We start from the raw sequence: 25313 nt of genomic DNA, 5'->3' as shown, positions 1-25313 counted from the left end.
ACTAAAAGGTGGGTACATTTTGTTGAGGAAACAATTAAAAGGGAATTGCAATGCTTCCCACACTCGGTCATATTTTAAGTGTTGCCATTGCAGCCCATCTTTCTTTTGAAAGGAAAATATCATAATCAGCCATGATCAGTTTTGGTAAAAATAAAATAAAATTTATCTTTCCAAGGTTGAACACATTTCTTGACCAAATTCTAATTGCTAACTCTCTACCCCTCTTTTCTGATCAATGGGAATATCTATCATGGCAGCTACTCTGTTCTTAGTATGGTGTTTCAAGGTAAATTGTCTGCTTATCATATTTTCACAGAATTTATCCACCTTTTTTTCTTTATATAACCAAGTCCATCTTACGGTACGAGCAGTGCGGATGCACATGGTATTTAGGGTGTGTCGGAACCGTCTGTCGTTTGGGCCCAGAAATTGGGCTTCGACGTGAATTGAATTGGGTTAGAGTCGCCACCGACCATTTTAAAACATTTAGGTAGGTCAGACACAATCTTACCTGATCTTTTGAAGGTTCTTGGCTCTAGTGAACGAAAATTGCCTTCTTCGAATGGAAAGGTCAGGTTTTTTACTTGGCTCTTTGTCTCCTTCTTTGTATTTGAGAAATGATTTCTGGTTTTCTCCAATGGATCTCCTCGAACGGTTCTCTCTTTTTAACTTCGAATGAATCTGGTACCCTTTTTTATTTTTTTCTAGTTTTCGTTCGAGTCTTCCTCTGTTCCTCCCGTGATTTTTCGTGTTTTTGTTTCTCTCGTTTCTTCTCTATATTTGTCTCGTAATATTTGCTTGTCCATCCTCCCCCTTGTGCTCGGTTTACATCAATTTATAAGTGAAAAAAAAAATCCTATTTTTAGGGTATATTGAGCGTTTGATTCTGAGTATAACACTGGTGCTTGTTGTTTGTTGGCTTGCCTTTCTTGCGCCGGACGTTGCGGAGATGAGAAACTTCGTCGTTGGGGTGTACTACCGTGAAAAGTGGCGCAGGGGGAGAGAAGGGAGCATGCGCCGTTTAAGAGATAGGGTTAGTGTTTCAACAACCCTAAACGATATGGGTCACTCCAGCAGGCCGGTTCTGGATGCTCCAGGTTGGCTTCGGGTTGAGGAATTGGATCCGGGCTGCGTGTGTTGTTGGGTCCACTGTTGGATTACGGGCGTGTTTTTATTTGTAATAGGCTTAGGGTCTGTTCCTGAAGACAAATCGAAAAAAAAATTAATATATGTTTATTATAATTATAGTATATAATATAGTATTCATATCATATGATACATATATTATATATTATAAAAAATACAGACGAAAATTAGTATCTACAGCTGCCCCTCTTTGTCCTTTTTCATGGAACGAAAAATAGGACAAAGATAAAAAGACACAAATTTTTGTTCGATGGAGTTGAGAATTGATTCTGAAAGTTAAATTAAGAATAACTCCATGTCGAATTGAGTAGCGGATGGCTCCTCCGTCACCCTGTCGAGTCCACCTTGAAATGATATGGAATTGAGGTCATAATTCAGAATTTAAATCGGAATGTGACTTCTTATTGCCAAATTGTAGTCAACTCCGGTCTTCTTCTCGGATAAAGACCTTGGTTAAAAATTCAACTGGAAAATAGTTTCTTGACTCCACCGTGTAGTTAATAGGCCCTCGAGCTGAATGAAATCGAACTCAAAGGTTTTGTGTTTCAAGAGAAACATTTTTCAAAGGTTTTTTTTATTTCAAGATAAATTGTCTCAAGTGAGACAAAATTTTGTTTCAAGAAAAACATATTCAAAGATTGGTGTTTCAAGAGAAACTGTCTCAAGAGAGACAAAAATTTGTTTCAAGGGAAACTGTCTCAAGGGAGACGAAATTTGTTTCAAGGGAAAATGTCTAAACAGAGACAAAATATGTTTCAAGGGAAACTGTCTCAAGAGAGACAAAATATGTTTAAAGGGAAACTATCTCAAGAGAGACAAAATTTGTTTCAAGGGAAACTGTCTCATGGGATACGAAATTTGTTTTAAGGGAAACTGTCTCAAGAGAGACAAAATTTGTTTAAAGAGAAATTGTCTCAAGAGAGACAAAATTTGTTTCAAGGAAACAATCTCAAATGTTTTTGTTGACAGATAACTCTTTTAGCCTTGAGTTATACTGTAAATGATGTGCCCTCAGAGCTGAGTGTAATCGAACTCGGGGGCTTTTGGCAGATAGCCCTTCTCGACTTAAGCTATGCTGCAAATGATGTGCCTTGGAGCTGGGCGTAGTCGAACTCCAAAGGTCTTTTGGTGACAGATAACCCTTCTAGCCTTGACATATGCTGTAAATGATGTGCCTTTGAGATGAGCGTAGTCGAACTCGAAGGTCTTTTAGTGACAGATAACCCTTTTAGCCTTGAGTTATGTTGTAAATGATGTGTCCTTGAAGTTGAGCGTAATCGAACTCGAGGGTCTTCGGCAGATAGCCCTTCTCGACTTAAACTATGCTGTAAATGATGTGCCTTGGAGCTGAGCGTAGTCGAACTCGAAGGTCTTTGGTTGGAAGATAACCATTCTCGACTTAAGTTATGTTGCAAATGATACGCCTTGGAGCTGAGCGTAGTCGAACTCGAAGGTCTTTTGGTGACAGATAACCCTTCTAGTCTTGAGTTATGCTGTAAATGATGTTCCCTCAAAGCTGAGCGTAGTCGAACTCGAAGGTCTTTTGGTGATAGATAACCCTTCTAGCCTTGAGTTATGCTGTAAATGATGTGCCCTCGAAGTTGAGCGTAATCAAACTCAAGGGTCTTCGGCAGATAGCCCTTCTCGACTTAAGCTATGATGCAAATGATGTTCCTTGGAGCTGAGCGTAGTCGAACTCGAAGGTCTTTGGTTGGCAGATAACCCTTCTAGACTTGAGTTATGCTGCAAAAAGTTTTTTAAAAATGGTTTCCCTTCACGGGTCTAAGCCAATCATGATTCTTCAGGTGGTTCCTCTGAACCAAATAAGATGATATTTGAATGATTCCCCTTTTAGGGAAAACCCACTGATAAATTCTGACAGTCGAATATCTTCCGTTGTGGAATTGAAATCTGGCTTGAATATATTAACTGGGAACATGCTGCTCATTGTTGAGTTGAGTTGAACTGGATTTGATCTGAATTTGTTCTCGAACCTATCTGAAATTAGTTATGAGATATGTAGATATGTCCAGTCGGTTGAGGTGTAGCTTCTCACTGCTGAGTTAAGCAACCACCATCGTCCTCTAACGACGCTTGCAAATCGAGTATCCTTCATCCTGAAGTTGAAACTTGACTCTAAAAGCTGCAAAAATCTTGTATGCTAAAATGATGAATGTAATGCACCTAGGTATGCCTAAGATGTATACAACATGAATGAATTATGTTTTATCTCTTGGACTGGAGCCTCGTGTTTTGTCTGCCAATCTGGTCCATGGAATCGATCATGCCCCATCCTTTTTTCAAGCTTGGGCTTTACAGACCTTTCATATCTGAGACTGTTCTGTTTGAAAAATGTTTTTCTCCTTTTTCTTGTTTTAGGAGGGAAAAATGATAAAAATATTGTAAAATATTGTTCGCAATTGAATCAAATTGTAAACGTGAGTTCAAAGAATATCAAAGGAATCAAGAGCTCTTTTAATGCTTTCAGAGTTACAACTCTTTGACAAATGTTCCAATGGATGAGTTGGCTTTAGGTTGGCCTTCTCTCCAAGGTTTTGGTAACCCAAAATGTCATTTTTTGAAATATCGCAACATGCTTTAGCATTTCTATTGGGTGCGGACAAAATGACGCAACTAGCATGATCAATTACTAGTCCTTTTATTTCGGTCCTCTGAAATCTTCCATTTGTTCAAGCTTTGTAGGCTCCTATAATAAAGGCAGTGCAAAAAATATCGGTCTAAAAATGAAATTCTTGAGTGCTCGTGTGTAGTTGACTATAACAGGTGTTTCTTAACTCTTTTAGTCCATCATTACCGAAAATTTCTTGCTTAGATAAATTTGATTTAATTTGCCGTTATCTGGCTAGCTGAATCCATAAAGCCAGGGCGTTTAAATAATTGCTTTAGAGGAACAACTTAACATTATAATCAGTTTTATCAAGTTCACTGAAGGGTTTATCTTATCACAAAGTCTTCGACCGGACAATAGCAGTGGAGCAAACACCTAATTGCCAAGTGTTCGAGCAATGTCATGGTTTGAATGTAATCTACTCATAAGGCCAGGGCTTTCAAGTTTCCTCTATAACCAATTGCCTTAGTGGAATAGCTCAGCTTTACGGATTTAATTTCTTAAGATTGTCAAGAAGAACTTGTTATAGTCTAGGTGTTTGTTTGAAGTCAAAAATTTCATCTTTAGAGTTCAATTTTCAAGCAACTGACCTAAACTAGATTCACTTACTTGACTATTCCATCTGTAAAGATCATGATCATCACTAAACATCTTAAATAAAAAACATAGTAATGTCATATGCAAAAGGATGCCCCATGGTGTCTGCACCTTATGAAAGAAAAAGGTTATATTGGTTTATTGCAAGAGCAGAGTATGGTGTTTGAGGGTATATTCTGGGTAAGGTCAAAAGCCCTTGTTCTAAATCATGTTACTTCGTCAAAGATCTGTAACTTTAAACCATTTACAGAGTTTCTTAATTCAAATGATATTCAAAGAACTGCAAGTTTGCAAATGTGATTCATTGCTCGTCATCATTAAAGTAACATAAATATATTCAAATGTCTTTACAAAAAACTTGAGAAAAAAAGAAAATTCAAACAGAATGCCTCAAATGATGAAATGATATTCCTCACTTGGATGCCCCCAAGTTGTTGAAGTCGATCTAGTTCTGGTTACGCGTCTTCTGTACGACTCTCTTGAATGCGTAACAATTCTCAATTGTGTGCCCCGGGACACCGCCGTGATATTTACAATGTGCATTCTTATCATACCACTTGAGGTATGGGGGCTTCATGGGTTCCACCGGGTATGGTAACACTACATGGTGTCAAGAAGTTGATGGTAAAGCTCTTTGTAGGTCATGGGAATAGGGTCGAAATGTTCCTTTTCCCTCATTGGTTCTTTGGAATCTTGTTTAGAAGTACCTGACGGTACAACTACAGTTGATTTCAGCTTGGAGATCATAACACCTTTACTGGCATGTTTGATGTTGTTAATCTCTCCATCCCGCTCTCGCATAGGAGGCTTCCTACTGGTCTCCCCATCCTTAATTTTGCCTTGCTTTATGGCCGACTCAATCATTTCTCCGGCCATAACCAAGTCTGAAAAGCTTCCTGATGTGATCGCAACCAGGTGCCCGAAGAATGGAGCCTTCAGGGTCTGTACGAAGAGCTTTCGGGTTTCCTTTTCATCCAACAGTGGATGAACTTGCACAACCAAATCCCTCCATTTTTGTATGTATTGCCTGAAACTCTCGTTATTCTTTTTTTCCATGCTTTGTAGCATAACTCGATCTGGCCTTATATCATTGATATGCTTGTATTGTTCCAGAAATGACTTGGCCAGGTCCTTCCAAGTCTTGATATTTGATCGGCTTAACTGGTTGTACCACCGGATGACCGAGCCCGACAGACTCTCCTAGAAGCAGTGGATCAGGAGTTGGTCGTTTCCTCCATATCCTGTCATCTTTCGGCAGAACATGGTGATGTGAACAGATGGACAACTGTTCCCGTCAAACTTCTCGAATTCCGGGGACTTAAATTTCGGAGGAAGAACTAAGTCCGGGACTAGATTAAGTTCCGCGGGATCGATTTCATGGTAGTCATGGTCTCCTTTGACTACCTTCATTTGGTCCTCCAATTGTTTGATTTTTTTCCTCCATCTTCTTTGCTTTGTCCTCTTCGTCATGGTAATAACCCGGATTGTTCTCAAGGTTAAATATAGAGGCTGAGGGCTTCGCTTTTGTAGCAGATGAGTTCCCTCGAAGTTTCGGTAAGATTTCAGGTGAGACAACTACTTGTGGGGTAGGTGGTATAGTTACCCCTTCCGGTGAACCTGCCCTAGGCGCACTAGTCTGTTGTAAGCCAACTAACTTGGCAACGATCTGATCAACCAAAGACTTATGGTTTTTCATGATTGCATTCAGAGTACTCAGACTACTCTGGTTTATCTTGTCTTCAAGTTCTTTCTACAATTTTGCCATGTTCTCCTCGATTTTCTCCATTCTTGCTTCCATCTTCTTCTTTTTCAGGCGGGTGTTATGCAGATGGGGTGTGTCCAATGCTTGAGGTGGGTTATCCAGTATGTGTTCCTTTTGATGAGACATGCATATGTTAGTTAATGCGAATGTAAATAAAAATAATAAAATCCAAAAATATGTCTAGATGTATAATGCATGCAATGTTCGAGGCATTGATCTTAAAAAATGTGCATGTTATTAGAAATAATCCTTATTGGGGGCAAACGTATTTTATCTTTTAAGAGACAAAAATATCCTGACAGCTTCTGATATGTAGATTAGTCTTCTGCCTTCGTATGTCGCCAGTTGAATTACCTGTCAAACCGCTCTGGCTTCTCTGGAATGACCATGCAAATGACGAGTTGTTTGCCCCAAAAAAGTCTCGAAGGACTGCACCTCCGACTTCCATTCTCTGCTGAGTTTGTTCCTAATGAATGCGCCAATGGGGCCCTCCATCCAAAGTTTATCGGCTTGTTTCTTGAATTTTTCAATAATGGTCTCTAGCTTAGCTAGGGTTTCACCATCATGTTCTCGTAGTTTTCGAAATAAGCATCCGGGTCTGTAACATTTTCCTCGTTTTGCTCTACAACTTTTTCTAGTCAGTTCTTCAAAGATAGACTTTCATTGTGCTTGATGTAGACTCGATTCGTCCTGAGTCCTTTATAATGCAACAGAGTGATATACTCTTCAATTATGGGCACCACGTCTTCTGGATTGAATGCGATACATAGTCGCCTTGTAGACTGTCCTCTGCATTTTCATCTCTTGTATTACAACCCCTTTGTCCATTAATACAGACTATTCATGTTTAACAAACACGTTTTTGGTGGATCAACACCTCGTTTTAAATGATATGAATGATGAAAATAGATTAAAGGAGAACAAAAAATAAAAAGAGTTAGTGAGGTAAATCAAAACAATAATAAAATAAAAAATCCTACCCCACATGATATCTGCCCCACATGCTTTAATTCCTACCCGGACATGATATATATCCCGCATGCCAATTTCAAACAAATCCTAACCGCATATTTGTCTAGTTCGCATGCTTTGAACAAAAAGTAAAGCAGGAAATAAAATCAAAGCAGTCTACGGTTTTTCAATGAGGTTTTGAGGTGGGCTCTAATTCTCTGTACTCTCTCGGTTTAGGTTCTAAAAAGGTACTCGAGTTCTCCTTACTGGTGCCCCCTTGGGCTTTCCAGACCCTTAGTCCTAAGCCCATTACAAGCTTGTGTGGACTAAGTTAAACTCGAGAGGATACATTCCCTTATGCCCATACGGAGAATAAATTCACACGAAGATATATGGTATATGAATCCCGAAGGTTACTTGCTAGGCCTATACGGAGAATAAATTCCCACGAATGTATCGCTTTCGCCCCCACTTAAAAGGGCTCGAAGCTCGGGTATAGAGCTAGAGATGACAATTTTGAAAAATCTGAAATCATTAAAAAACGTTAGTACAACTATTTATTTGAAAAAAATAATCAAAGATAAATAATTAGAATCGAATAAATAAATTAAAATTAAAATTTATAACTTTCGCTAAAAAAGACAACCGAAAATTAATTTCGGCCTGACTCACTTACCTGTCCCCAGCGGAGTCGCCAAGCTGTCAGAACCGTCTGTCGGTTGGGCCCAGGAATTGGGCTTCGACGTGAATTGAATTGGGTTAAAGTCGCCACCAACCATTTTAAAACATTTAGGTAAGTCGGAAACCATCTTACCTGATCTTTTAAAGGTTCTTAGCTCCGGTGAACGAAAATTGCCTTCTTCGAATGGAAAGGTCAGGTTTTTTACTTGGCTCTTTGTCTCCTTCTTTGTATTTGAGAAATGATTTCTGGTTTTCTCCAATGGATCCCCATGAACGTTTCTCTCTTTTTTAACTACGAATGAATCTGGTACACTTTTTTTCTGGTTCGAGTCTTCCTCTGTTCCTCCCGTGATTTTTTGTGTTTCTGTTTCTCTCGTTTCTTCTATGTATTTGTCTCGTAATATTTGTCTGTCCATCCTCCCCCTTGTGCTCGGTTTACATCAATTTATAAGTGAAAAAAATCCTATTTTTAGGCTATATTGAGCGTTTGATTCTGAGTATAACACTGATGCTTGTTGTTTGTTGGCTTGCCTTTCTTGCACCGGACGTTGTGAAGATGAGAAACCCGGTCGTTGGGGTGTACTGCCGTGAAAAGTGACGCAGGGGAGAGAATGGAGCATGTGCCGCTTAAGAGATAGGGTTAGTGTTTCAACAACCCTAACCGATATGGGTCACTCCAGTAGACCGCTTCTGGATGCTCCAGGTTGGCTTCGGGTTGAGGAATTGGATCCGGGTTGCGCGTGTTGTTGGGTCCACTGTTGGATTACGGGCGTGTTTTTTTATTTGTAATAAGCTTAGGGTTTGATCCTGAAGACAAAACGAAAAAAAATTAATATATGTTTATTATAATTATAGAATATAATATACACTACAACAATATATGTTTTTAGCGGCGTTTTTTAGCTTTATAGCGGCGTTTTCCAGCGTCGCTAAAAACTTTCCCAGCATATGTAAAAACGCCGCAATAAGCGCCGCTGAAACTAACGTCGCAAAAGGTAGCGGCGTTTGTGAACAAAAACGCCGCAAAAGGTCAAGCTTAATAGCGGTGTTTTTAATAAAAATGCCGCAAAAGGTCAAGCTCAATATAAAACGCCGTAAAAGGTCATGGTCTATAGCGGCGTTTTAACAAAAACGCCGCTATTTACCTTATATTTAGTGGCATTTGTTTTCTATTATCAATGTATATAGTGGCGTTTCCTTCACAAAACGTCGCAAAAGAACTTGACTTTTGGTGACTTTTATTTAAAAACACCGCTATAGTTAACTAGTTTTGCATATATCATTTTTTTACTTTATATTACGCAAATTTAATATTCTATAACATTATCTAATAACAATAAACTTAAAAAATTTAATTACGACACAAATTATGTAGAAAAATAAATCAAAATTTATAAAATTAAAATGTAACATAGTTCAACATAGCTCAACTACAGCCAAGACAAACAACATAGCTCATTTCCCCAATACGAGAGACCTTTCCCCAAGCCAATGTGTCAATGGTCCCCTGAAGATCATCCAAAACTTCAGCCTTAGCAGCTTTGACAAAGCAAACACTAGGATTCTGCCACAAATTGTATAAAGTTAAGTTGACTATAAAAAAGTCTTACTTAAGCATCAAAGTAGAGACAATGACATAATTAATCGAAAAACATCAAAGGAAAAAAGAAGATGGATATCACCAACTTGTAATCAACTAGTAATGCATATTTACAAAAACAATTTAGGAAAACCAAATTCATGTACATGTCCAGCAGATTCCTGGAATGAAGCACATACAAATTTATTAACTAAAAGATTTGTAGTTAAATCCTTCAATTCTAGATAAGCTTAAGTTCACTAAAAATTTATTAACTAACACATTTGGTAGTAAGGTAAGGGATAAGCTTAAGTTCTATTTACTTAAGAGTTTTTCCCCTGCTATTACTCAAAGATTAAAAGAGAAGATATACCACTTTAATTAACACATCTGATATTTACTTAAGATATACCATTGATCATTGATTCTGCGGGCAATTCCATGATCATCGTCTCTTTCTCCTTCATCCAACATGTACCAATTAAAACCCTAAAAGAACCCAAAATGTAAACAAAAAAATAATTGAGAAGAAGATATCAAAAGCTAGAGAGAGAACATGATGATAACCCAATTAAAACACTTAGCATCTACGTTTACTAGTGTGTAGAGTCTACATGTGGATATAATAGCACACATACCTGAATGAATCCACGTGCGCCTCCAAGAAAGAATCTGCTATTTACTCAAATATGGAAAAATGAGGGAGTACCATCATGGAATTCAAGGATATGAATTTCAGACATAATGACAAAAGATAAAAGAAATGCAGATAAAAATGGTGTCAGAGCATCTACCTCTTATATAGAACTGGTCACATATCTGCCTCAGTGAATAATGATCTCCAGCTCCAGTATCATAATTGTCTTAAAAAACAAGATGGTTAAAGCCAACTTTCAATGCCTGCTTTAACCTGTTCATTGAAGTGCATTCCACAAACATGAACATAATAAACTGAAAATCATAAAAGGCAACACCAAGAAAACATCCTTAAATCAGCTCTACTGAAACCTAAAGCTTTGAACTTGCTAAGGGAGAAGATCCACGGTACTTGGATGCATTAAGTACCTTTTCAATTCATTTTGAGAGTATATATACAAATTGTAGAAGTAAGCTATATGATACCAAAATCTCCTACTAACAAAAGTCAGGACATGTTCTCAAGTAAAAACAATTTCTCAAGGTTGATTTGCAGCATTTAAATTCTAAATTTTGGAATGGGATTTCAGAAGTACTGAAGATTGTTTAATAAAAACAAATGAAACAATATCACTTGCTATTATTTTTCAAACTTATGAATTAGTTAAATGTCAATTTAATGATAAGTTTAAAATATCTAAAGATGTGTGTGGATTAGAAATCCAGGCTTCATATCTTTTAAATATGCAATCATATTGATTTACAACTAATTTAAAGGCAATGCAATGTATGCATTTCATTATCACAATTTATACAGTAAATGAAATATGAATTCAGGGTTCTAAATACATGCCATAAATGTGTTTCACATATATGAGACGGTCAAATACATCATAGCCCTAAAATGAGGAACCTACACTACAATACCTGATATTCCACCAAAGTGAAGGCTTCTCCTTAACCTTGAAAGCAGAAAACACCAATCACAAACGGCAGAAGCCAGCAATAATACATGAAGTATTAACAATGAGAACAAAAGAACAAAATTCATCAGGAACTTACACGTGCAATGCATAACAATGCATACGAATGACCTGTCATATTCCATCGAAGTTTGTTGCTGAAGCAATGGCATCGAACTATAGTCTGCAATTAACAATCGACTTGGGTTTTCAGAAGGTAATACTAGAAGGCGATTCTCGAACGGTGACCATGAAACTTAAAGACCCAAGCCCAGATCTATCAGAAATCAGTGCACTTATCTGTGATGCCCAGCAACGAGCGAGAAGTTTTGAAGTATGTGAGTACCGATCAATCTCTCGATGTGGTAAAAAATTCGCCCATTTCCTAGCAATTGATTAGGCGACGAAGACGCGTTTTGGGTGGAAGAAATCCCAGGGCGAGCAGTGATTCAAGCGGAGGAAGATAGACGTTGTTTGGACCCTCCATAACTGCTCGTTTGAACGATGTAGCTTAAGGATCGCATTAGCTCCATCAAGTTTTTTCGCACGATCTTCAGAGTGCAAATGGAAGGGGAAAGCAAAGAGGAATAAAGGTCGGTTTTAGGGATTTAGCTATGGTTTTTTTGTTTAATTTTTTATCTTCTTTGTTTCGAATAGGGGTAGGTAAAGGACCATTTTAGCAGACAGCTGTCTTGGATAATAGCGATTCAAGCGGAGGAAGACAACTATCTTCAAATAAATTTAAGAAAGTATTCCATTGATATTATGTTATTGATAAATTGTGGCGTTTGTATAAAAACGCCGCTAAAATATTAATATCTTGCGGCGTTTATTGAAAAACATCACTATAGGTAAACACTATTGCGACATTTGTATAAAAACGCCGCTAAAGTTCTAATCTGTTGCGGCGTTTATTTAAAAAACGCCACAATAGGTGAACTCTATTACGGCATTTTTATAAAAACACCGCTAAAGTTCTAATTTGTTGCGACATTTATTAAAAAACGCCACTATAGAGTTCACCTATTGCGGCGTTTGTATTAAAACTCCGCTAAAATACTAATCTGTTGTGGCGTTTATTGAAAAATACCACTATAGATGGACCTATTGCGGCGTTTGTCGAAAACACGCCACTATATATAAACCCTATTGCGGCGTTTGTAAATAAATGCCGCTAAAGTTACCATTTTGTGGCGTTTGAAATGTAAACGCCGCTATATATTTAAAATTAGTGGCGTTTACTCTTAAAACGCCGCTAAAAACGCCGCTAAAGAACAGTTTTGCTGTAGTGATAGTATTCATATCATATGATATATATATATTATATATTATAAAAAATAGGAACGAAAATGAGTATCTACAGGGTGGTTACCTATCCTGAAAATTAATTTTCCTTTGATTAATTATTCATTTCATTGGTTGTGTCCACCCTGCATATAAAAAATTTATATTACTAATATATATATATGTTCATCTTAAAAATATTTATGAATCCATCCCTATTCAAAAGTAATCTTGTTAGACGGATGGTATTCGGATAAAACCATTTTATTTTAGAATGTTTGTGAAATAGGACATTTCAATTGAAGAAAGTTTATGCTATGACTTAATCTATATCTAACAAAACTGTCCTCTACAGGAAAAAGGGGGAATTAGGTAACCAAGCTTTGTTGCTTCATCATCCACCACCGATTAGGGATATAGATGGGTCGGGTCAGATTTTTAGTCCACACGACTAGATCTGATAACAAGGGATCCTCCACCTGTGACCCGATCCAACTAAAACAAAATTTGACCCGATTCGAACCCGACCCGATATATAACTTAAAAATTCGACCTGATCCGAAATAAAAAAAAATAAAAAAAAATATTATTTTTATTCAATAAAAACAATGAGTTAATTGAAAAAAATTATATATAGAGGGGTATTATTGTAATTATTCATAAATATATAAGATAAAATTATATTTTTTTCGTGTCAGGTCAAGTATTTTTCACCCTAAACTCGAACTCGACCCGAACTCAATTTTTTTAAAAAAAAACCTGACCCGATCGGTCCATGCCCATCCCTACCACCGATCCATTTAAAAGCAGAACAGGGTAATGTCTGTACTTAAAATCCAAGTGTGAAAACAGTAGGGAAAGGGGGACAATTTTTTCCACCTTGCTTTTTTGTCCTAAACACCATGTGTATAGAAATGAGAGGCAAGGAGATATATCTACCACGGAAAACTCATCCTTTTGAATGGAAAAAAATGTGCTTTTGGTGATGGAGAAAGAAAGACTAATGCCCACCAATACAAATTTATCATTCTTCCTTTCAGATTATGCATTTCAATTTGCCTGCAATGTTGGAAAGAGATACATTTTGTTTGTTTGCAAGTTGCCATGCATGCTTCATAATACACCCTTCTCTCATCTTTAATGTCCAAAAGCTTGGTGTTGATTTTCCCACTTGCATTCCATTTATTTGGTATCCAAAGTTGAAAGCCAAATGAACTCCCATACACGCGGATGCTAAATAATACTGATATTATGTGGGATTCGAGAAAGAAAAGCACATGCTATGCTATGCTTGGCTTCATCATAAATGCAACATTTGATATTCTTATTACCTTCTTCGCGTATGTATAAGATGGAACCTCGTAAATGGCGTCGGTCATTTTTTTTCAATGTTCAACTAGCCTACACGTATTACTGACGTGGACGATTTTGGTCTTATCCCTAAGATTATCTTAACTATTCTGACAGAACTGTGCAGGAGAAGCATTTGGCATAAAGCAATGGAAATTTGGAAAGAAAATTGCACATGCTTTTGCAAACCAAAATTCTCCAATGTTGTAATCCTTAGCCGATCAGAGCCATAAAATTGAAACCCTAGTAACTTGTGAGCCACAAATATTGTAATAATGAAAAATTAGAAGCTAGAGCTCTTGGTTTAGACCCCTTTTTTGACCGTGACTAGTTCAAAATATCTTTTTCCAAGATATTTCAACCTGGGGGCTTCACATTTTCATCTGCAATTCGGGATGTTGAATTTTGTTAAAGAATGGCCGCGTTTTAGATAACGTGACCTTGTGCTGACTAGGTTCATCTTATGCACTTTTTGAAAACTGAGCCCACCAATATTGTCTCCTTCTATAAATACATGTAAACCATCTTCATTCATTCCAATCTCTTCATTTCACCTAAACATGGCCTTAACATTACGTTCTTCTACTTCTTTCATCAAGCTAAAAGAAGCCAGAAGCTTCAAAACCCCCGATGACTTCTTAGCCACCATTCCCTTTGCTCAGATGAAGCCATCGTGCCGTCTCCGAGCAAAGAATTCCACGTCCATGTCGTTGCAGGGTAATATCTCCATCAAAGAAACGGAGAACTTACATGCTCCTACGGTTTCCCATACTGAAAACAACTCAAAGGTGCCTGTCTTCGTGATGTTGCCACTCGACACGGTAACTGTAGGAGGTAACTTGAACAAGCCACGGGCGATGACTGCCAGTTTGATGGCCTTAAAGAGCGCCGGCGTGGAAGGGGTTATGGTGGACGCTTGGTGGGGTTTAGTGGAGAAAGATGGACCTTTAGACTATAATTGGGAAGGGTATGCTGAGCTTGTGAAAATGGTCGAAAAGCATGGTCTGAAGCTCCAAGTTGTCATGTCTTTTCATCAGTGTGGTGGCAATGTTGGAGACTCTTGCAGGTATTTTACTTCACAGCATGTGTTTCTAATTCTCTTCTACTGACAAAAACTATGTACCTAAAAACCTGAAATGTTGTAATTGAATGTTTAGTATTCCATTGCCTCCATGGGTGCTTGAGGAAATCAGCAGAGACCCGGACCTTGTCTACACTGATAAATCGGGGAGGAGGAATCCCGAGTACTTATCCTTGGGATGTGACTCGGTTCCTGTTCTCAGAGGAAGAACACCAATTCAAGCTTACACAGATTACATGAGGAGCTTCCGTGAGAGGTTCAAAGATTACTTGGGACGAGTTATTGTGGTAAAATCTCATTCTACTAATTGAAACAGTAAAATCTTATGAAATTCTAGTTTACTGCTAGATCTAGGGTAGCTAGAAAAGAAAGTACTGATGAAACTGTAAAAATAAAGATAAAAAGTGAGCTTCTTAACTAAATGTCACTAGAAAGTAGATAACATTTATATCTGTATGAATGGATATAAGCAGATAGACTAAAAAAAGATACTACAAAGGTGTCAGTATCATTTCATAATCGTATTCATGCTGGTAAAATCCACCAAATGATGGACCACTGGCGCCTACCCAACATGTATATAATATCAAAAACATCAAATATCAACTTTTTTGCACTTTTATTCATTTTCTGGGGAACTCTAGAAATCTAAGTGTAATTTCTATTTCAGGAAATTCAAGTGGGGATGGGACCTTGTGGGGAACTGAGATACCCGTCTTATCCGGAAAGCAATGGAACATGGAAATTTCCTGGGATTGGAGAGTTTCAGTGCTATGATAAAGTAAATTTGATGAACTAAATGGAGTTTCTGTTTTATTTATGTTTTGAGTAATGTATCTAATTTAAACAAACTAATTAAATGTTGAACTTACAGTATATGAGAGCTTCACTTGAAGCAGCAGCCGAAGCCATGGGGAACAAAGACTGGGGAAAAGGTGGTCCACATGATTCAGGCCATTACAAGCAAGTTCCTGAAGAAACTGGGTTTTTCACAAGGGATGGAACATGGAACACCGAGTACGGACACTTCTTCCTACAATGGTACTCCAGAAAGCTACTGGAGCATGGAGACCGAATACTTGCAGCTGCAAAAGGAACATTCCATGGAACAGGAGCGAAACTATCAGCAAAAGTTGCTGGAATTCACTGGCATTACGGAACAAGGTCCCATGCTGCTGAACTCACAGCTGGGTACTATAATACTAGATACCATGATGGTTACCTCCCAATAGCTAAAATGTTCAGTAAACATGGAGTTGTTTTCAATTTCACTTGCATGGAAATGAGAGATGGGGAACAACCTGGATACGCAAACTGTTCACCTGAGGGATTAGTCCGGCAAGTAAAGATGGCAACGAATACGGCCGGAGTCGAACTCGCCGGAGAAAATGCACTGGAGAGGTATGATGCTGGTGGATATGCACAGGTTTTGGGAACCAGTAGATCGGATTCAGGCAACGGTTTGAGTGCATTTACATATTTAAGAATGAACAAAAGGTTGTTTGAAGGGGACAACTGGAGGCATTTGGTGGAATTTGTGAAGAACATGTCCGAAGGAGGAAGAAGGATTTCCGAGTGCGACAGCCGGGGAACAAATCTTTACATTGGGTTTCTCAAAGACGATAGTGTTGAGAAAAAGGAGGCTGCTTTTGTATAGAAAGTATGTACAGAGTCCATGTACTCCATTAATTTTTTGCATTATATAGCAAAGTAGCAGATGGGTCAAAACATAATAAAAAGATTACATCTCCATAAATTATATGGAGATTTCATTCTATCTAGGGCAACATTAGTTTTTAGTTTTTGTAATACAAAGTTGAGAGTTGGACGGATTTGAGTCGAGTATTAGTACCTAAATTATTAATTTTGATATGTTTTAGTATTTTAGTTTTTTTAAAATCATAACAAATGTTTAGTTTTTGTTTTGTTTTAATATTTTACCGTTAAAAACTTAAAGGGTGATTTGCATGCAACACCTTTTTTATAGGTAAAATACATCATTCATCACTCAACTATCTTCTCACTCCTATTTTGGTCACTAAAATTTATTTTTTTAATTTAATTACTTAACTTTCGAGTTATTCCTAATTTAATTATTCTAACTTTTAAATTTATTTTTTAAATTTTTAATTATATATTAATAACATAATAATAAAAAGTTTCATGTCACAAAAATTATTAATAAAATAAAAATAGAATGATTAAAATAGGAACAATTTGAAAGTTGAATAGTTAAATTGAAATTTTTTAAACTTTAGTATCAAAATAAGAGTAAGAAGATATTTGAGTGATGAATGGTGTAATTTACTCATAAAAAAATGCAGCGTTGTTAAACTTTTTAACGACAAAGTACTAAAATGAAACAAAAACTAAACATTAAATATGAATTTAAAAAAAATTTAAAGTTTAAGTATTAAAACGGATCAAAACTGATAATATAAATACTAAATACATAATTATCCCAAAATATTTTATCATATAACGTATCTTCAAGTATTAAACAAAATCTTTCGTTATAGAAACAAAACTACAGAATAACAATAATTTGAAGTTTTCCTTTTTTTTCATATATTCCTCAGTTTCTATTATTTTGAGTACTAATTCAAATATTTGATTTTTGTTGAAAATATTTGAGTAATCGATTTTTATTTATTTTACTGTATCTAATTTAATTATAAATTAAAATTAGAAGTTGGAGTGTGGCTTGAGAAACTACACTAAAGTAATAAACACATGAGGAATTCATTTATTTTTATTTAAAAATGAAAAATATCAGCAAACAATGCCTTTTTGTTTCCATTATTGTTTCTTTCAAAAGAAGGAATCCTTTTGGTCAACAAAGAAATTCAAGTGTCAATTTAATCCATAGAAACCTACAATGGCTGCTCTGATTTACAAGCATTCTTTCTGCTGAAAAGAAATTCGTCCTTCTCTGCACTGCCTCTTTCGATGGGATGGCCAACACCAAAAGTCTTACAAACATGAGTTGAATGCATCAATATATATATGGTTAGTCACTAGTATAGAAGCTTTATTGATTGGCTATCTGCTAAAGATCAGATCAGAAATGCGCTTATACCGAACCTTACTTCGATCTTCGTCGGCCGTTTCTCGTCGAGGACATAAGGGAAGCCTTGTCGACTGAAGAGCTTCCTTCTTCTGATTCTTGTATTGCTTGCTTCAAGCGCTCTACCACCTGACTCGTTGTTGGTCTTTCCTTGGCGTTTTTGTTCAGGCAGCTATCAGCCAACTTCCCAACCTTTGGAGCTGCTCTCAAAGTATAACTGTTTAGAAGTCGAGGGTCCAAGTTCCCATTTCATATCTGCCTAGGAAATCAGGACAAGGATACTATAATTTATAATTGCATGCAATATTTTCAACAGCATGGCGTGTACCTTTTCATCCGTTCTACACGGCTGACGCAACCAGGTCAACACGAAGATTCATGCAACTATGTATTTTTTATTGAAAATATTTTTTCACCCCTCATAAAATTTTATAAGTTCATCCCTCCATAAAATTTTAAAAGTTCGCCCTAATAACATAAAATACTATGTCCGTCTCGGTTGATACCTACTTTCTTTATTAATTTCCTAAATATTTTCTTACTTTATCGGACATGTTGACAATTACGGCTAAACAAACCCTTTCTGTCGATTCCCCCTGAAATTTGACCTTATTTCTTTTTCATGTTTAATTATGAACTGTTGAATTTGTGGTTGATTGTCTCGGAATCACGAACATGACTATGAAGAATTTTGACAAAACGGAAGCAAAAACGTTTTATTTTAGGGATGCTGTCAAATGTGACAATTCCTTCAGTCCTGACAGTTATTCGAGTCGGTAAATCAAAAAAATAACAGTTGGGATTTAGTCCATGGCAAGTTCTTCCGAACTCTTCATTGATTATTACTGTGACAACAGTTCTCTGCATTGACAACCACCAGGGTTATATGGCTATTTATGCTTCAAACTTCAATTCAAAGTGGCTGCGAATAATCTTGAAACATTTATCTGGTAGTTGGTTCATTCCAACTCTTCAATTAGGATACCGAAGCAACCGTCGGCTCATTGCAGGTGGTGCTAGTCCTGGAATATCCGGAATGTCCTTATTCTTTGGATTCACGAGCTGAGAAAATTTGTTAATCAAATGGTTAAGATTCATAGTCGTTTTCTTGTTTTGTAGCTTAACAAATTTTCCATCTTTCATATCAAAGCAAAGCCTTAGTTCAGTGATAAATGGTGTAACGAGACAGAGAAAAAGAGTAGTACCTTGACGACGATGATGACTATGACACCCATAACAAAGAGAAACAACATTGTCATAAAGCACTTATCAGTGACAACCTATACAGAAAAAGGGAATGAAATTTGTAAATAGAGTTGAATTCAAGACAGTATTTGACCATTGGAAGGAAGTGGATGTTTCAGAGATTGACCTGTCTACTAAATTCTTTGACCAATTTAGATGCTTTTTCATTGAGAAATTGATAGAATCCAGCTCATTAACTACCCTGCTCATTTGTTCAGTCTAAATATGAGGAAAATAAGCCTTCTTAGTTTGAATATCAAACTAGAGTAAACCAGTTAGCTGAACCTGAGATATAGGCCAAGTTGATAATTTTTAATGCTTTCAAGTTATGTACCTGAGCCTTGAGAGCTGCATTAGTGTCTGTTCCAACATCAACAGTGTCTTGGACAACCTATTAAAAACAAGGGACGAGTTGATGACATGGGAGGAATTGAATTAAGAGGTATTACATCCCAAGACCTCTTGCCTCTTTTTCTAAAAATAACATGAAATGAAATTTCAAAGAACCAAAGCTCTAAATGCAAGAAATCATTTCTCGGTTGAGGAAAATGCAGCATTTGTTTTCAAAATCTAATGCATCAAAAGTTTGTACCTTCTTAGCCCTGTCAATGGCTTGATCAGTCTCATCCATCATCTGGTTTCCTTTATCCATTAGCTGTTGATTTGTCATAGCTGCATAACAGCCAGAAAAACAGTCCAAAATTGAAGCAGAAATTCACATCTATAAATTATTTCCCGTGAAAATTCCAACATCAAGGCAACCATCAATGTGAAGGACTCAAGGACAACCTATGTTACCCATACTCGAGAGTATCAGATATGGGTATACTTAATCTTTTATGTGTTTTTTTTTACATATATTTAGAAGATCATACCTACACATGACATCTAGAAATTCACAGTGCTATACAGACTATGAAATACGTTTTAGCCATTGAATAAGCTCTAATTAATCTTTGTTATATTAATTATTTTTAGGTTCTGTTAAGTTAATTTAGGAAGCGTATATAGTTTTATGTTACTTTCATGCAATTGTATCGGTTCGATTATGTTAAAAGCCAGATTTTCTAACCATTTTTTGTTGCAATAAACAACTTCTTGGGTCCTAAAAGCTGAGATTTCAATTCAATTTTAGTACGCATTCCACTCAAAGGGCAAAAGATGAAGACCAGTTTTTACATCCAAAGTGGGCTCTCCCCTCTGGTTTTCATATCAGCACCGCACCAGTCACCACCATGAGTAGCCACTTCAATCCAACGCAAACCCTCCTTTGTCAGGGATGCCGAAAAGAGGAAGTGGGTTCATCATTGGTTGACATTAAGTACTTGGTTTGCGTGTTTAGTTACGGACTCTAGCCTTCCAACACTTCTACTTAACCTCAAATAAATGTGTTTCGCTGTCGCGTGACCACTCCCCACCCCACCGCACGATAGCCGCCACCGCACGCATCAGGCAACCAATCGACAGCTTCTCTCCCTCTTTAATCGCTTTCATATTAAACCCCTCTCTTTTTTAAGCCATTCAAAAACAACAAATGCTCCCTTCTTTTTTCCTTATCCCACACCGAACACCTCCTCCACCAGCTTCTTCTCCATCATTATGTCGACTACTACTTCTCATCCTCTTCTGCAATCCTCCTCCGCTACTGCCACACGGCGGGTCCCTCCTCCCTGCTGGACTAAAGGGGAAACACTGGTGTTGATCAAGGCTTACAAGGACAAATGGTTCGCTCTTCGACGTAGGAACCTGAAAGCGTTGGATTGGGACGCCGTGTCGGATGCCGTATCCTCCGCGTCCGATCCCGGGACTGTGAAATCGTCTGTTCAGTGCCGGCATAAGACCGAGAAGATGAGGAAGCGTTACCGTGCAGAGAAGAAGCAGAGAATACATCTCTTCATCTCCATCTTCATGAATCATTACCGGGCAAGGCATGATCGGCACTCCATCTCCGTGATGAGGAAGTGTTACCGTTCTCGTTTGGAGCGTTACCGTGATGAGGAATCATCTGTTCAGTGCCGGCATATTGATGGGAACTCTGGGTCTAGTCCCGGTGTTCATTATGAATATGGTGGTGGGTATGGTTCAAGTTTTAATTTTGATGACAGATTGGGAAGTGAGCATGGGGTGAAATGGCATGGAAATGGGGATTTTGTGGATAAAGGAACTAAAAATTTTAAGAGTAACGGTAGAATTGGCGATGGTTATGGTTCTATTGTTGATTTTGATCATAGTTTTGCTCAAGATGTCGATAGTCTTCAGAGTTTCCTCTTAAGACCTTAGGTGATCAGTGTTTTTTGAACGTGGGATTCAAACCAAAAAATTATTGTTGCCCCAATCTAAATTATAATTATGATAATGACTCAAATGATGAAGAAATGGCGTTTCGAGCAAGAGATTCAATGCCTCAAGCTTTTCAACAAAAGAAAAATGGTAGAGGTCAACAAAAGAAACGTGGTAGAGGTGATTGGAACTTTGAACCAGGTGGTGACTTTGGGGGTTTAAATGGAGTTGCTTCTTTTTCAAGGCAAGGGCTTGGGAGGAAGAACGCTAGTGCTGGGTTCAAGAGGGGTTTAAATGGAGTTGTTGGCCGAAGGGTTTCTGTGGATGGAGATGGTAAGGGAGATTGAGAAGATGAGAATGGAGATAGAGATGAAACACAACGAGATGATACTCGAGTCGCAGCAAAAGATCATGGATGCATTTTCTAATGCATTTTTGTCGAAAGAAACCGTCCTCCATGTTCCCTAATACGAAGTGAAATGGGGTTGAAGGATGGCAAGAAGATGTTTTCATTAAAAAAGAAAGGTAGATATTGTCACCTAGTGTTGGATAATTTTGTTTACTACTATGGTTTCATTTGCATTATCTTTTAAGCTCGCCAAATGTTCTTAGAAACAATTCAAACTTAGATCGAGTTTTTCGAATTCAAAATTAAGAGGAACTTAGATTGATTGCCTCTCATTACTAAATGCTTAAATAATAGAAAATGAGAGGAAAAGCTCGATTTTTCTAATTTTAATAGAGTTTAAATGTTAAACCTCTAGCTTAGTTAGTTGGATAGATGGGTTGGTACTTCATTAACAGCAACTTCCATCTCCATCTCTTCTGCTTCAAACGTTGAGTGAACTCCATATAATACATAGAACAAAGTTATCAAACATGCCCATACAGCAAACCTTTGGAATGAGAGCATCTTTAATGTGGTCATAAGGAAGACGTTGAGGAAAATGGATATTGAAGCCGGCCAAGGCATGAAAGGCACTGACCACTCACTTGGCTGCCCTTGGCAAGGCATCGTGTACTGGAAGAAGGTGATGAAGGCGACCGTGATCCCACCGAAAAGAGGCAAACCCCACCATTGCTGCTCAAGTTTCCAGGATATCGAGAAGCCTATCGCGCATGATGTAACGAGGAAGAGGAAGGAGAGTGTGATGGAAGGTGAATTTTTGCCTGTTGTCACATATTTTCGGTAGATAAGAGCATTGGCCACCAGGTAGAACACCAACAATGTGCCGATTGAGATCATTTCAATCACTATGTCCAAGTCAGTGAAGAGTGCTATTGATGCCGTGCAAATCCCTATACCATGTACACATCAAATTCTCTTTATTATTTCATACAATCACAATAGTATTTGATGTACAAAAAGAATTGCTCTGAAGAACATTATTTTGTTATGCAATCAGGAATGTCTGCCATTATTAGCCTCTTAATTGTGATTGAAAGTGACATCAGAGTAATCAAGAATTTGTGGTGAATAGCCCTTTCATCAAATTCCACACCAACCCCAAGGAAAAAGGAAATGGAAAAACCAAAGTAAGGGTCAAGGGGAAGTGGGAAACGAGGAGGGGATGGTTGAATATGAAGGAGAAATTAGGTTAGAAATATGTCATAAACCTAGCAACTGGCGAACACTTTCCAATTAAGAAATAGGTATTGTTTAAAATACAATCCGTTAATACAAGTATAAAAAGAGTTAAGATCATAATTTTTGAGTGAATATGATAATATTTTAGGTTGAAATTGAAAAATATTACGTTCTACATAATAAATCAAGTAAATTGCATAATTATTCCGGTTGCAACTTAAAAAGTTATCGTCAACTAATGCAATCGAAATTATTATCAATCATGTAATTGTTTAGAGTAGACATGTAACATTTTAGGTTAAAACTCACTCTAATGTACCATTATTGATTATAATTAAAATTATTGTCAGTTATATAACCTTTTAGATTATACATGATAACATTTTAAGTTAAAATTTACCAAAAATCAATGATAACATTTTTAAGTTAAAATTTACTGAAAATCAATGTTAGATTAGACCACCGTACAATATACAGCTAAAAAAACTGGGGGGGGGGGACTTCATATACCTAAAAAGAGAGTGGCATTTAATGGGGTGCCAGTGGAAGGATGCACCTTAGATAACCAAGATGGGACTAGCCTGGCCCTTCCAATAACACACAAGTACCTGGCTTGGCCTAACATGGCGACCAAAAGAGAAGCAACTATCCCCAAGCTTGCTCCTGCCCCTACAACATTCCCCGTCCACTTCCAACCAATACTTTGGAAAGCCTTTGAATATGATGCCTTTTCAGCAATCTATACCATCATGTGAAAACAAAACAGTTTAGTATATCAAGATTGTTCCCGTAAGAAAAGAACTTGACATCTATATTTCAGGAACAAGTTGTATATGTCGACTGACCTGATTGTAAGGAACCATCATACACAAAGCCAAGGCCATGAGGCAGTAAAGTCCCGAGACGATAAGAACCGAACCAATGATTCCCACCGGAAGGGTTACCGAAGGGTTTTGGATCTCTTCGGCCAAGGTTGAGACAGAGTCATAGCCTATATAGCTGAAGTAAACTATAGCTGCTCCATCAAGAACACCTCTAATACCATTAGGAGTTAACCCTCTTGGCTTCACCAAGTTATCCACACTTCCATTGCAGAAACTCATGATTATGATGAACCCGAAGAATAAACATGGAAGATTGTCATGATAAGGTTCAAGATTGAGCTTTCCTTTGTACTGTAAACCAAAAGAAGGAAACATCCATCAGTTCACCCTCTAAAAACTTGTTCATTTTGAACTACAAAACAAAAGGGAATGAGAAATCAAACCTATGACATAGGCAGAGAGTGAGAATAAGAACAAGAGCAACAGCTGAGAAATCCAACTTGTTATAACCTTCTAGCAATCCATGAACTTCCACTCTCCAGGAATTGGGATCACTTATTCCAAAGGTTGAGCATAAATACTCTGTAAAACTTCTTGCAACGGCGGCGTTCGACAATACATACTCCATTAGTATGTTCGCTCCAGCAAAATACCCCACAAATTCTCCTATGGAAGGTAATTGGATAAGTTGGTGACATGTATATTTCTATGTTATAATCATTTCAATTAATCAAGAAATGAAGAAAAAGGAAGGTTACATCTAACGTAATGATAATATACCAAAAGTCACTGTCAGGTAACTAAAGGCACCACCAGCAACAGGAATCTGGACTGAAAACTCGGTGTAACACAAAGAAGAGAGAAGTGCTGATATTCCAGCAATGATATAGGATATGAAGACTGATGGACCAGAGTCATAGCGAGCTACGGGGCCAGTGGTGACGAAAACACCAACACCAAGCATTCCACCAACGCCAAGAGCTACCAAGTCATACCATCTAAGTTTCCTCTTCATATCAGCACCAGACCTTACCTTTATTCGATTAAGCTCTTGGTCCGGGGTCCATGTTGCTAGCATTCTCTTTCTGAGCCTATGAGGGGTTTGGGAAAGAGACTGGAGATAGTTGAAGAAGAAGAAAGCTTTTTGGTTGGATCGAATGGTTGCCATATCTATGAAAGGACTCCTGTTCTTCTGTGGCTTTCCATGAGAAGTTTGAGCCTCGAGGTGAGGGTTTAAATATTCATTTAGGGGGGGAGAGAGAGAGAGCGAGAGAGGTGATATATTATTAATTTGATATTTGCTAGATTCCTTTTTATCTAAATTTTATTGGAGAACAAATTGGTAACCCTTAGCGTTATTGAAAATTCCTAGTTGTCATTTGGGGGTACTGTGTTCAGACCGACAATACTTTCCTTTAATCCCTTACACAACCAGTTACTTATAGACCGAATTCATGTTACAGAAGCATGCAAAGTAAAAGATGGAGAAAAAAAGTAAAAGATGGAGAAAAAAAAGTCTAACATTTTGAAAACTATACGTGAGGAGAGACATTGACCAAATCTTTTGGAATTTATACATTTGAAGCTTTGATTAAACCCATACATACACTTTTTTATAAGCAAATAAAGATTACACCCATCAGTCTGGCAA

General features: G+C 37.4%; 2 protein-coding genes, 2 long non-coding RNA genes and 2 pseudogenes across 4 annotated transcripts; 2 read left to right on the top strand and 4 right to left on the bottom strand.

Moving 5' to 3' along the window:
• Window positions 1-1424: 1424 nt before the first annotated feature.
• Window positions 1425-15646, bottom strand: LOC120120300. Its single transcript, XR_005515894.1, has 3 exons — window positions 15511-15646; window positions 8273-8277; window positions 1425-1437 (listed from the first exon to the last, which is right to left on the bottom strand). It is a non-coding gene; the product is annotated as an uncharacterized LOC120120300 (long non-coding RNA).
• LOC120120299 lies at window positions 9198-11610 on the bottom strand. The gene is made up of 6 exons (XR_005515893.1): window positions 11044-11610; window positions 10909-10943; window positions 10140-10255; window positions 9984-10017; window positions 9758-9834; window positions 9198-9330 (listed from the first exon to the last, which is right to left on the bottom strand). It is a non-coding gene; the product is annotated as an uncharacterized LOC120120299 (long non-coding RNA).
• Window positions 14127-16343, top strand: LOC120120297 (beta-amylase 3, chloroplastic-like). The gene is made up of 4 exons (XM_039139954.1): window positions 14127-14643; window positions 14735-14945; window positions 15329-15439; window positions 15533-16343. Exons 1-4 carry the CDS (start codon window positions 14138-14140, stop codon window positions 16313-16315), a joined length of 1611 nt encoding a protein of 536 aa, XP_038995885.1. The 5' UTR covers window positions 14127-14137; the 3' UTR covers window positions 16316-16343.
• Window positions 16344-17743: 1400 nt separating this feature from the next.
• On the bottom strand, window positions 17744-20565 carry LOC120120404 (annotated as a pseudogene).
• On the top strand, window positions 19732-21694 carry LOC120120298. The gene is made up of 3 exons (XM_039139955.1): window positions 19732-19739; window positions 20263-20265; window positions 20423-21694. The coding sequence occupies exon 3, from the start codon at window positions 20570-20572 to the stop codon at window positions 21248-21250; it is 681 nt and encodes a 226-aa protein (XP_038995886.1). The 5' UTR covers window positions 19732-19739; window positions 20263-20265; window positions 20423-20569; the 3' UTR covers window positions 21251-21694.
• Window positions 21695-21957: 263 nt separating this feature from the next.
• Window positions 21958-25100, bottom strand: LOC120120295 (annotated as a pseudogene).
• Between the last annotated feature and the right edge of the window lie 213 nt (window positions 25101-25313).

This window comes from Hibiscus syriacus, unplaced genomic scaffold, assembly GCF_006381635.1.
Source record: "Hibiscus syriacus cultivar Baekdansim isolate YM2019G1 unplaced genomic scaffold, ASM638163v2 tig00110338_pilon, whole genome shotgun sequence".
Taxonomy (NCBI): domain Eukaryota; kingdom Viridiplantae; phylum Streptophyta; class Magnoliopsida; order Malvales; family Malvaceae; genus Hibiscus; species Hibiscus syriacus.
The sequence above is the reverse complement of the archived record's forward strand: the minus strand, read 5'-3'. Positions and strand labels throughout refer to the sequence as shown.

What these genes read in the sequence shown, in the direction of transcription:
- LOC120120298 (XM_039139955.1), top strand. Translation starts at nt 20,570, where the DNA reads ATGTCGACTACTACTTCTCATCCTCTTCTGCAATCCTCCTCCGCTACT.
- LOC120120297 (XM_039139954.1), top strand. Translation starts at nt 14,138, where the DNA reads ATGGCCTTAACATTACGTTCTTCTACTTCTTTCATCAAGCTAAAAGAA. An exon ending in ACTTGGGACGAGTTATTGTG is followed by an intron (nt 14,946 to 15,328) that starts GTAAAATCTCAT and finishes TTTCTATTTCAG; the next exon opens with GAAATTCAAGTGGGGATGGG. An exon ending in AGTTTCAGTGCTATGATAAA is followed by an intron (nt 15,440 to 15,532) that starts GTAAATTTGATG and finishes TTGAACTTACAG; the next exon opens with TATATGAGAGCTTCACTTGA.